The sequence below is a fragment of the Neodiprion virginianus genome, chromosome 1 (genome assembly GCF_021901495.1).
Source record: "Neodiprion virginianus isolate iyNeoVirg1 chromosome 1, iyNeoVirg1.1, whole genome shotgun sequence".
Lineage (NCBI taxonomy): Eukaryota > Metazoa > Arthropoda > Insecta > Hymenoptera > Diprionidae > Neodiprion > Neodiprion virginianus.
This window is the reverse complement of record NC_060877.1, coordinates 29046091-29058824: the sequence shown is the minus strand read 5'-3', so window position 1 is coordinate 29058824 and position 12734 is coordinate 29046091. Positions and strand designations below refer to the sequence as shown.

The 12734-nt window shown below is 40.9% G+C and overlaps 3 protein-coding genes across 4 annotated transcripts in view; 1 reads left to right on the top strand and 2 right to left on the bottom strand.

Annotated features, from left to right (window-relative positions):
- LOC124310340 (secretin receptor-like) overlaps nucleotides 1-11412 on the bottom strand; it is a 37549-nt gene extending 26137 nt beyond the window's left edge. Inside the window, exon 1 of the mRNA XM_046774176.1 lies at nucleotides 11369-11412. The gene's annotated coding sequence lies outside the window, so the exon portion shown is untranslated. The remainder of the gene's footprint in view (nucleotides 1-11368) is intronic.
- Nucleotides 16-1359, bottom strand: LOC124310345 (uncharacterized). Its single transcript, XM_046774188.1, has 3 exons — nucleotides 1021-1359; nucleotides 326-759; nucleotides 16-196 (listed from the first exon to the last, which is right to left on the bottom strand). Exons 1-3 carry the CDS (start codon nucleotides 1109-1111, stop codon nucleotides 95-97), a joined length of 627 nt encoding a protein of 208 aa, XP_046630144.1. The 5' UTR covers nucleotides 1112-1359; the 3' UTR covers nucleotides 16-94.
- The window catches only part of LOC124310339 (heterogeneous nuclear ribonucleoprotein K homolog), a 102956-nt gene continuing 91678 nt past the window's right edge, over nucleotides 1457-12734 (top strand). For both annotated transcript variants that reach the window (XM_046774171.1, XM_046774169.1), the window contains exon 1: nucleotides 1457-1590. The gene's annotated coding sequence lies outside the window, so the exon portion shown is untranslated. The remainder of the gene's footprint in view (nucleotides 1591-12734) is intronic.

The window sequence follows — 12734 nt, the reverse complement described above, 5'->3', positions numbered from 1 at the left end:
ACAGATGTACTTTATTATGATTTGTTAAACGACAACTTTTGCAACGGACACAAATGATACTCTATTCAACTGTTCTGCACATTCTTTACTAAATCTATAGAGACTTTAAAGTATTTAATTTCTTCACTGCGTTCAATTTGCAGGTTTCTGATTCCTGGAGCTTCTGTTGAAGCCGAGTAACTATAACAGCTCGTTCCTGTAAATGTTGAGAAATTACTTCCATCATCAGGAGACTGGGGATGCATTGTATTGTTATAAATTATACATATCAATAATTGCGCAGAACTGTAAATAATACGCAGATGTATAGGGTCTGATGATTTACTTTTGCTCTCTCCAACTCCATGCTGGCTTTAGCAAAACTATTTTTATTTTCATCATTTGCCTCGCGAAGCAAGCGCAGCTTGCTCTCAAGTTTCTTCTTACTATCGGCCAGATTGTTTATCTCGTTATTTATCATTTCCCTCGCAGTTTCCTGTCGAACAGTCTTGAAAGCAGACCTAGTTAAGTTCGTGTAGTTCCGCCTGATACCTTCCACCGTCTTTGATTGAATCTCATTCATTTTACGGTTACTGTCCAGAACTATCGACGCCTTCTCCTGCATCCATTTCAATTTATCCACCTCGACTTCCACGTTTGTCCATTTCTCCCGAGTTTTTTCTGTGTCCGATTTATACCGCGATAATTCGTCTTCTGTTTCGATCATATCTTTTTCAAGCCGGGATATCACCAGCACTTTTCTCGACAACTTTTCCTGCTCTGCACACACAGAATCGTGTTCTTTTATTTCCGTTCTACGATAAGACTTAAATATCTACGGCAAGCACGTTCTTTCAACGACTAGAATTGTGCAATAACAAGAAGCAGCGTGAGGTGAAGCATTTTTCGAGAGATTATAGCTGGGTATTTATGAAAATAGAAATACAACAAATCTTAGGAAATTTTTGCGACACATCTCATTCATCCCGTAGATCTGCGAAGATTATTTTTTTACCCCAACTGCGGTACGATATCTAATACCTGTGACACATTTCCTCTTGAGAATTTCCATACGATTTTTCAATTCCCTCGAAATATTTTCATACGAGTCGGTGAGCGCTTCATTATCCATTGTCACCGGCAGATGGCGGGGGGGGATGCGACTGGCGTCAAGGCTGCGTTTATTCTCACTCCTGACGACCAAGCCTCGCGACGAGGGTTCTCGGGGTTCAATTCCAGGAAAGGCCTCGGTTTATCGAAATCGTTCGAGCGCGCTCGGCGGGTAAATAATCATCTAAGTACACTCGTCGATGGAATTGTTCGTGCCAAGCGAATTATCGCGGAGAACCGTTGCCTCGAGTATCGTAATATTTTTCGCGGTCAAGCTAAGCTGATTTGCCAGAGCGGGGTGAGCGTCAGCCAATGAGAGGCTCGCTTCGTTCGCCCCACGAAATACCCACGAAGGTTGAGGCGCCGCTCGGTAGATGTCGACACTAGGAGCTCGAGTTTCGTGCCGCATTTGCGGCTCGCCATTGTGCCAAGATTGCCGACGTTCGTGTGTGAGTGAAAAATTGATCCGGTTTATTGATTCCCCGGCTGTCCAAGCGCAAGGTAAATATTAAACTATGTTAAAAATTACTCTCGTTCGATTTGCGAGCGCACGCCGCTCGTCGAAACCCCGTTAAAACCCGGGTAAATCGAGGATATTTGGGGTTAGATTCGGCTGGCGCGTAGTTAGCCCTCTTTCGTGCGCGTGGTCAAGCCAACCACGAAATCCTGCTCGCGTTATCGCCTCGTCACAGATTCCTCGCCTGGTCCTGTCGCTTTTCATTTGTCACGACGAATTACGTCAGGATCAAGTTCATCCCACTCACCGGCCCGAGTCACGAGCTAGACGAAATTTGCTGATCGGAATGCTTTTGAATTTCGAATGACGATTCTGTTCGTGCACACCAAACAACAATGGCCGGTTCAACTTTTTGTAGCCTGTACAAGAAGCTCGTCGCCCCGTTTGCTCGGCCCGAATCATTACTCATCGTGTTATCAGCTGCAGGCGGCGTGTTTCGTTACTCGGAGAAAATATTCTCTGCTCGATATTCTGCTCCACGAAGGTCCGGAGAAAAGTCTATCGCACCCACCTTCAACCTGCCGATCGAATTCCGCCTGCTAATGATTTTTTCATTCATTCGTTAATTTTTCTCCCCGTCACCCTCTGTTTAATGGAATTTATGCATTATACTCGTTCGTAGACCTCGAGCATCGTCATTGCGTCACGCCCGTTTTCTCAAGGCTCCGAAACCCGGGTCGATCTTTTTTTCTCCACACCTCTCTAAACCGCATTCGATAGTTTCGGCGTAAAGTCTGCGTCTTGTACACGCGTTTTGATCGATGGGCATCGACGCGGAACGTAAATTCCACCTCTGCCTAGGCAGGTGTTTTGCTCACCGTGGTGCGTTTTATCATCACGCCTTCGAAACTTGTTCGGAAATTGTTTAAACAGTAATCGCGCCGCCGGTCCGGACTGTGGTCAGAATTAATTGGGAATCCGATTCTGCAATCAATAACTCAAAGACAAGTAGATTTCGTTTCGGCCAGTCTATTTCGGTAGGCTTTTATTTGTACAAATGGTTCCCTCGGACTTTATCCGAACTATGTATCCATCACGTGACCTAACACACGCGTTATCAATGCAGGCATCATGTGCGACTCGGTGAATTATCCAGACTCTTCGACAAGTCGCGTCTCATTTTTCTTCACCCGGTCACACCGCCGATTTTGTTTACGATCAACAGCGATCTGTATATCTCAAATTTGTGCTAATCAACGTTTTTGTATATACGTGTGTTTTTCTCAGTCTCGACCGGGTCGTGGGCTCGGCAATATTTATAACTTATCACTGCTGATAAGAAATTCTACGCGACGCTTTCGTAGCTGGCTTTCTTGTCCGCGGCGCTCGAGGTTCGTAATATTGGACGAATCCTCGAGACTTCGGATAGGCTGGAACGACCCCGTCTCAATGGAAATTTCAATTATGAACATCACACCTTTCTCACGTTCCGCCACAGCTCTTCTCTGCACTCGAATATATTTCTGTACACGCGCAAGAATTCCGCTGGCTCTCTCTCTCTCTCTCTCTCTTTCTCACATACAGCAGCCGCATGCGTGCAATAATATGTGTCATTGCGAAGAACAATACCATACATCAATAACAGGCATGTAAGGATCCTTTGACCCGCTCTTGACGCGTTACCCCGGAATAAATGTAACGGAGAACAAGAACTTGCAGATTTATTCGTACGACGAAGGATATCCGGTTGTTTATCATAAAATTTCCGTGTTAAACATGGCGCCCACTCATCAGGGAAAATCTGAAAACTAGGAAAAAGTCGGAATTTTTCAATTGGTTGGGGTAAAAATAAGTCAGAAAATAATCGCCGTAGTTTATGTAACAAAGTAATATTACAAAAATATTTGTGCACTCAATTACAGAATAAAATTACTTACCGTCACCATTAAATAGATTGTGACCATATTTTTAAATACCGATCAATTCATAGCTCTGTTAATTAGTTACTTTTATTGGCGCTATTACTTAGCATTTTAGTCAGGGAAGAAGTCTGAATTCGGTCGGGAAAAGTTGGGGAGTTTTCTTGACTGTTTTTACTGGCCACCACGTTGAATAATATTCCAATTTTCGAAGACAATTTCCGCCCCGAGGAAACAAGCCCAAATTCGTCGGAGGTTGAGCAGCCCTGGTTCAAGAGTGGCGAACTTGGAGTACGGAGTCTTTGTCTCGTTGCTCGTGTGAAAGGGAATTGGAGAGTACAAAGTCACGTGACTCTCGATACTCTTTATCAATCCCGATCGCTGGTCGCAAGTGGAATCTTTGCGCCAGGGTCGAGGACACGGAACGACTTTTCCTTTCATTCAGGCCCAGTCGTAAGTTGGCTGCTGGTGCGCCGGTGTGTGGCTTCAGGTACACTCTGATATGCGGGAATACACGCTTGGAATCTTACCTTCGTGGCCTGCGGTTAAGTACGCGTAATTTCACGGGCGGCATGCAAAAATTATTGACAATTTTTTTACACCGTCGTTCATAGAATTTCGTTATCCCGCAACGCGTGAATATTAAAATTGTACACATGCAGCTAAATGTCGTGGATGAACAATTTCAACGCAATTCTGTCATCTGTCGAGTGGTGTATGATCACAGCGGAGATGTTGCGTCTTGAATAAGTTGTTCGCTATTAACAACTTGGGTGCAAAAAACCGGTGACAAAAAATACCGAACCTCTTTTTTTTTCAAAAGTCTTCTATCCGTCGAGTAATTATGTTTATACCGGGACGAATCTTTAAACGCGTGCATTCGGGATACTTATTTTCGCATGTACAACAAAAAATATTTCACCCAAATTTTATAACTGGAATTCCAATTTATCTATAGCCTGAACAATTATAAACGTTTGTCATATATATTGTTGCTTACGGTTATAAATTATGCAGAAAAATATGGCTCCTTCGATCTGACTGGTTATACATTAATTAATTGAATATCCGGTATCTTTGACGCCGGTTATGTTTTTTATAAAACTTTTAGTATATAGCTGGAACGAAGACGATGAGATTCATTTTAAAATAAATACGTAAAAAGTAAAAATTGTGCACGATGCTTGTCGTATTGAAAAGATTAGCGGCTAATAGTTTGTTGAGTTAGTTCTTGAGCAGGTATAACGTCATACTACGAAATTAAATATTGCTCTCTCTTCGATACGTTGCAGCAATCCGAAGATGATTGATTATTATTATACGATCATATTGACTCTGACGGAACGCAATGCGTATCTTTACGTTCCTTCTTTTTTCTCCTTCGTTCTTTCCATTAATCAATTATCGACTCACCTTGACTTACATTCTTAATGAGCTACAGCCTACGTAACTAATTCATTCGATATTTCGCCCACACAGAGATCTACATAGAATTAAAAAGCGTTCGAGAATTGTTACAGAATTGTCGATGTATAAATTTAATCGAATTGCACGCTATTATCTATTCGCATTTTGTCGAGGAATCGTTAAGCGTTGTTCACACTCGAAAAATAAACTCGAACACCGTATATATTATGTACAGCTTATTTTTAGTAAAAAGAATTTAAAATGAAAAGAAAAGCTAAAGATGAATGTTGCTCGTGAATATCCAATTCTGCGTTTACTTGGTGGTTTTGCAATTAATTTGCTTGTTTCTTATATATATATATTTACATGTAATATAAAATGATAATAAATGAAAGTGCATAACTGTGTGTAAGAAACAAGTTCGCATGTTATGTGGAATTTATTACCAAACGGGTTGCTGCTCTCCGCGTGTTATATATTAATTATCCGTCTCGCTTCGGCTCTGTATCTTTTTTTTTTCTCCTTCTTCACCTTGACTATTAATTATTATGGTTACCTGCGAATTTTCGTATCTGTTATACCTGCCAGGCTGCGCACGTGCGTCAGATAAAGAAGTGCGCGTAGCATTTCGTAACAACGTTATAGACTTTCGCAAGCAATTAGTAGACACGCAGGTACAGCCAGCCACCCTGTTCAACTTGAGCTTTCCACGCAGTTCTCGTTCCTCGTTTTCAATTATATAAATTGTTTATCTCCGTTATATGTTGCATGAGTTTTGCATCGTTCATGTTATGCATTTATTTGGTAATACGAGCACGTTAAGTGACGGATAAACATTCTATCCGTATATGTAGATGTTTAATAGATGAACTTACAATTACTTCGTAATTAGCGATGACGGAATACTCGCAACTGACTTTAGAATTTACGCTTCAGGGAGGATAAGAAAATATGTTTATACATAATGGATCGTTGAGATTTCTTGAATAATCAATGATAAGTGGTATTTATTCTTTTGAAACAATATAGTTTGTTAATTTTTTACTCGATAGGTTTTACGATTAGGTACTCGATATTTGTATTTACGATAAACTCTCAGCGCTTCTATATCGTACGTTTAACATTAAAAATATGTAAATTTTTATCAGTAGCTTCATAAAACCGTTTATAATTACACTCGCGGGTAATTTGTTCATCCGGATGCGAAAGCTTTTGCCGATTTCCTGGTTAATTATTGTTTCAAAAATTCCCTTTGCACGTTACGAGTGAGCCGTATTTCATGGCTAAAAAGAACGAGGAATTATCTGAGAGAAAAACAAGAACCTGACTGTCGATTGATAAAGATAAATTGAATATTTGACACTACTTTACGGCTGTTGAAAATAACAAGCGACAGCTGCTGTTCGTACAAACTCGAGGATACTGGAAGTTTCCTACGTTACCGATTTCACTTCTTCACCCCTTATTCTCGTAATGATTGAAATCCATTTCAATTATTCAAGCTACCCAGCGAGTTGCGTGCGTACTCATGTAAAGGGTGGATTATATGTTTCAATCTACCGCGAACGAAGCTGCTGGCATTGATAGACCCGGGTAGGTACAAGTGTGCGATAGCCATTTTCGTGAAACTGGAATTGAGCACAATTCCATTCACAATCATCTTCCTTTTGCCATATTATAAACAGGCAATGAAATGTCCTGCAATTTCGAACACACTCGTATCATATTTTCGTATCTGCTTTTCCGTTCGGCCGTATAACCGGGTTTCTATTTTCACGCGAGGTAGACGCGTGTCGGGTCGGTAAGTGGACACGATTGTCAGATATCACCGATGATGTGGTCTAACGCGAACTGACAATGGAAGGTGGTTGGGAGGGAGGTAGAGGCGGAAGTGCGACGCGCTGAGTAAAATTCTATAATAATTTGATGCTAATGGTGCCAATATCGTTGATGGGTCATCGGTCTAATGTCGCCGGCCTGACTTCGGCACGTTTAATCGCCTTTTGTTTCAGCTTTTTTTTTTTTAAATTCAACCCCCCTGCGGGCCGTATAAAGGGTACCTCGTTACACATCGGCTTACGCACTACACGCCTTGTTGCGATAGTCGTATCATCGATATCACGCTTGCACCGTAACAATATTACGTCCCTTTGATTGGCTCGTTGGTAATCATCGATTCGTGTTGATTATTTGTCAAACGAACTCGAACGAAGTTATATGGTCAGGGAATTGGGTCGAGTTGCTGGCGAAAATGTGAAAAATTAAATAAACCAATGGTACTTTTAACCATTTATACGACGAGTGAACATTCTGTGAATATAACACGTACGCGTGTATATACATATGTGTGTATGTGCAGAATTAAATGCACCGCGGGTTAATTTGCGGGTTGACGATACTGCCGCATGTTTTCTACGCTACATAATGCATGCCACATATGTACGCATGTGAATATATTCACTCTGTTAACAACGTGCGAGCCTCGGCTTTTTATTCGTGTATTATTCGCGCGTGTGTGTTTGTGGTTATTAGCGAGTGTGAGGGAGTGAGAGGAGAGTCAACCCTTGGACTGCTTGCTAGCTAGCTCTGCTGGGAGAGGAGGGTGCTTTTCGAGGGCGCACAACAAACCGTTGCCGAGGTTACCGTTCCCGGCGACGCGGTTGCCATCACAAAACTTTTCAACTTGTCCCCGCGACTGTAAACATTAGCTAGAGAAACTCGACGAGGACACCGTGCGCCGTTTTTGATGCCTTGGAATCTCGGCATGCACCCGAAGTCACGCCGACGTTATCGTAACGAAATATTCGGGGGAAAATATGATCGTTCTCTTCTTTCCGCCGTGACTTTAGAGGAACAAAGATTTTTAAACGTATGTTTTTTGCCACATTACACGGTTCACCGAATTCGCCAAATAATTCCAATATTGCGATGTAACGAATTTAACCTCGGTATGAATTGTTGCGACAACGTCACTAACTTCAACTCGATAAATTTACGCGTGCAGGAATCTCTCGCTCTCGAATCGAATGAGCCGCACCGACACTTTGACGTGCCGAACGATCCTCAATTTGATCATTTTTCTCGTCATCGTCATTTGCTCGTATAAAGTTATCCATTTACAACCTTATAGATGGCCCGCGTCACATTAACTGCGTGACTGGCAGCGGACATGGTCTCTCTCAAGGGTTGAATTGACCCTCGAGGATTGGTAGGAAATCGATTTACGTCTCGATGCAAGGAATCGGGTTCATCGTATAAACTTCTTATTGTTAGTATTTTTCACGTATACGACTGCGTGTTACAGGCGAAATAGGTTCACGTATAATGTGGATGTTTGTACGTGTAACGGTCGTAGAACTTTATTTTATTTTTTTCTAATGAGCAATTTAACGCAGGCATTAGTATCGTAGACACTAAATCTCACTTCGAAGAATGTCCAATTTTATTAATATTTATTCACGGTGGTATAGGATTCCAAAATTATCCCTTGCGTTGCACTATTTTCTTTTCTTTTTTTTCCTTTGCCGACTTCCTCTCGTCAAGTTTTCATCGCCACTATCGACACTGTCTGTGAATTTTATTAATCTTCGAAAGACTGAATGTTATTTTTAAATTTTAATATTAAATCGGATGAAAAATAAAAGTGACTAACACGCTTGCAATATTTTTGCGTTCAGGTACATATTAGCTTTATTTTGCGAAGTGTTAAATGCCTTTGGACGTCAACCTGCAACGTAGTTTCAGCGTGTATATGTACTTATACATATATGCATACGTAGAGAAATATTTGCAGAAGCTGCAGGTGCACAGTATCTGTTAAACGTATACGTTGCGACGGTGGGTGTGATCCTCGTTCTTTATTCAACGAGCAAGGCATTGCCACGTGGATGGTAACATGCTGCTTCAAGATTTGCATAAAATGTGGGTTACTCTTACAACAGCTGCTGCTATTTTATACGCTTGCTTTGCTGCGAATGTTTCTCTCGCAATATTTAGCAGGTATGCTTTGTACAAATTTTCTTTTCCTCTTTCCGCACTCATTATTTCCGTTGTTAATTCTACTTCATTAACATGATTCGTATAGATTACATACAATTTTAGTGTTCTTATTCTTTCCCAAGTGTTTCTTGTGCGCGCGCGCGCATCTGAAATACGTTATGTACGTACGCATTGTTTCTATGTTCGATTAATAACAATCAAAACTCCGATACAAGTCATTTTGACACGTAAAATTTTTCTACAATTCATGGTTTATTATACGTGTCAATTTTTCGACTAGGTAAAAATTAAATCGTCGTAACATGATTTATTGTTACACGAAACAAGTCGCGTTTTATGCAATACTACACGAGTTCCGGTTCTCCCACGAATTTTTAAATGAACTGGATTTTTCTTGGCGTGAAACTTGAACCGTAAATGCCCACGCCCGCTCTACAGGCCTTTCAAACTGTTCTCATATCTCTGTATAAAGTATATAAATATGTACACATATAGGCACGTGTATGCGCATGTACAATGTATGTACATACGGGTGTAGGTAAGTAGGTGAGGGGGGGACCGGATTGTTTGCTTAAACGATAAGGAAGAGCAATCTCGTTGCGTGTAAACTCTTCTGCACATTCCGTTTCTCACATCGATTTCTATGTGGGTACTTGCATACGTAGTTTTCCAAAATTCGGTTACACATATTGTTACATATTTACGAGTTTCTCGATTGACTTGAGGTTACGAACGCGTATCGTCGCGGTATTACACGTGGTAACCTGCAGGCATGTATCATCACGTATCTTTTTTTGGTATTTACCTATGACGTAGGTTGTGTGAATGTGCCGTGTATCGGGCAGGCATACGACCTCATTCGCGTACGCAACTGGCACGCCGAAGTTTAAGTTTCCACATGTACCCATCGCGCTACGCGATGTCAATTATTTACATTGTCCACACTACGCGTGATATAGTACTATAGTATAGATACTCGCCTGGCGTTATATGCGGTAGATTTTTAAAACCGCGCCCATAGTTGCCGGAACATTTGAAAATTAATAAACTATGCGTGTAATATAACATTCTGTTGACGGAGAACGGCGAAAACAACTCGTCGTCGTTAACGGTTCTTTCATATATCGAATGATAATATTAAAGTATGCTCATTAGCAAGTAGGCACATACAAGCACAAGATCGTCTATAATTGAATTTTTTGATGGAAAATTATTCTTGTATCTCGATTATCCTGATATGAATTGATTTTTATTACTCGTTAAAAATTCTTTCGCTATTCCGATGTGGCAAATTAATATTTTTGGATATTTGATTCGTGTATCTGCATACTTTGGAAGAAGAAAAACAATCAATTTCTGAATTTTACACGCGTATAAATTTTCCTTGACACTTTTGCCCGGTTTTAGTGCTCGTATGTACAAGTATAAATGATGGCTAGGGTGGATATTGATCTTGAAGTATGATTATATCAATTTTTTTTGTCTGTTTCTTTTTTTTTTTTTTGAAATTCCTATCTCGTCATCCATTAGATCCACGCGCGTAGTTTGTAATTATCGTATACCGTATTATATAGTTACAATGCACCCTGAGGGTGTAACACGTTCATCCTCACGAGGCTGAAGTTGGTAACTTTAACGCAACGATACACGAGGGAAGAAAATCATTATTGAAAAATTTTCGGATGTTTTCAAGGGGTTTGGCTTTTTAGAATGAGCGCATATTTTGTTTCGCTAATGGTTTACTAAATTTCGGAATGTCGCAGAGGTGCGAATTAGCGATTTTTCCTAAACACGCAGAGTTACGGTAACCTTACCGACTTCGTCCTCATGCCTCCCCGGCAAGATTCGGGACAAGCCGCGGTATTCGAAAGCAGGGCTTCGAAGTTATTCACCGCTTTTGCATGGGAAGATGCGATTCGGTGATTTGTCACGTTTGACACAAATCCATGCAGCACGTCTTGATAATTTATCTTATTTCTCGCATGGTTTGTCATATATCTCACAGGGATTCTTGGTATGCATGCATTATACGTATATTATGTATAACGCGTTTCCTTCGACTCGAATCTTTCGACTCGAATCGTTGAAGTTTCAGATTTGAAAGTGCAGAAGCAAAATTACATACCGCAATGCTGTCTTGACTTGATCGTTTCTTTCGTTTTCTTTTGTTTCTCCACCTACAACTCATCTTTTTTTTTCCTTACGTGTATTTATAATCATTGCGAATACCTGTAGAAGTTGAGTACATTCAAATGAGTTTGGATCCGAAGGTCGGTATAAATTCCGCTCAGGCACGAACTCCATGGAATAATCATGGGAGTAGGTATAGCATGATCTCGAGTTGATACGTTGCGGGACAAGGTCGTTGTTTTCTCGCTTGCTTGAACAAGACGATACGAGACGTAGGTCGCATTTTTTACGATGTTCGTTACGTGTCGATACACAGAATTGACGCAACCGTATATCATACCATCCACCCACCCGCCGCATTTTCCACCTTTTGACTTGCAATGTTTTCCTAGCCTCTTTTTTCCTATTTCTTCTTCTCTCTTCTTCGACCTCATCCTGTAACTCGGTCTTACGTTGGTCCTTGGGATAAGATACGGCGCAGGTGTACGAGCCTAGTTTAATATACCTATTATAGGTACGTGTACTTTTACGGCGTCGTTGCAAGCCGGAATGCAGACTCTCTATCTAGGATTAATTGCGACAGCTGGTTTGCGCGTCGCCGGCACCTCGCCTCCTCTTTTACGCGCCTGCGGTAAGATCATTCCTTGGAAATTCTTGACGCGTACACATACCAGATACCCATACCTATCATAACCTACCTACCTACCTGCCTGCCTGTCTACCTTCACCTTATATCGCTTCGACGCACCCAGCATCGCAATCGCAATCGCTCCTGCTTTCAGCAATGGGTATAAACCTACCTCGTGTACAAACGCGTATCCTTGAAAACAGGTACGATGTTGGCGAGAGGAAATAATACGAGAAAATTATTCAATCTTATGATACATTGTACGATAAAGGTTCGAGATTTTTTTTTTTCGAGCGATTCAAAAAGACATTGAATTAATTGTTAGCACCGAAGTAAAAAACGAATTCCATGCTCCATAAACAACGCTATCATAATACGAATAACACAGACACGCCAATTTGTATATTATTATCCACGAATTGGGTAAAAACTCGTAAAAATGTTTCACCTGGCTCGTAAATATTCGCTTTATCACCGTTGTAGTATCATTATATTTTAGAAAGTGTGTAAACATTGTTTGCCTGTACGGGGGATAGTTTAAATTTGCCAAGTTTTGTCTTATCGATAATTAAGTACAAATGCACGAATCGATTTGTCGTATTATGATAAAAGGTTAGATAGAAAGATTGAACGATTTTCCACTCCAGCGATGATTTTCTTTGTCACCGTCGCTGCAGGCTGTTTCCGTTTTCGTTTATTTATAATCTTCGGCGGTGCATTAACTTTTTCGACGTATCGTAATACCTGAAACAATCCCAAAGCTAGTTTGTATTACAACCTTCATGTTTTATGCAATCGCTATACGATTCTCGTTCTGCGCTTTAGCATAAGTTGTTTTATGCGAAGTTGAACGTATGCGGTTTTAAAAGAGAGTGAGAGAGAAGAAAAGGGGTGAAGAAAACCGAGAGAAGTGAAACAAAAGAGAAAAAGGAAAAGAAGAAAATGGCAATTTTTTATTGGCGCCATATTACCGAGTAGCGTTTCTTCCTTTTTCATCTCTCCTGCAAGTTTAAACGCGTATAACAGAGACTGCTCGGCTGTCTGGTCAGTTGGTCAATTGGGTAAAGAAACCCACGTGTGTTATATACTCGGATCGAGGAAGACT

Excerpts from the sequence above, each read along its gene's own strand:
- LOC124310345 (XM_046774188.1), bottom strand. The coding sequence starts at position 1,111 with ATGGATAATGAAGCGCTCACCGACTCGTATGAAAATATTTCGAGGGAA. Across the intron at positions 760-1,020 it reads CAAGAGGAAATGTGTCACAG|AGCAGGAAAAGTTGTCGAGA; the intron begins GTATTAGATATC and ends CTGTGTGTGCAG. Across the intron at positions 197-325 it reads TGGAGTTGGAGAGAGCAAAA|GAACGAGCTGTTATAGTTAC; the intron begins GTAAATCATCAG and ends CAACATTTACAG.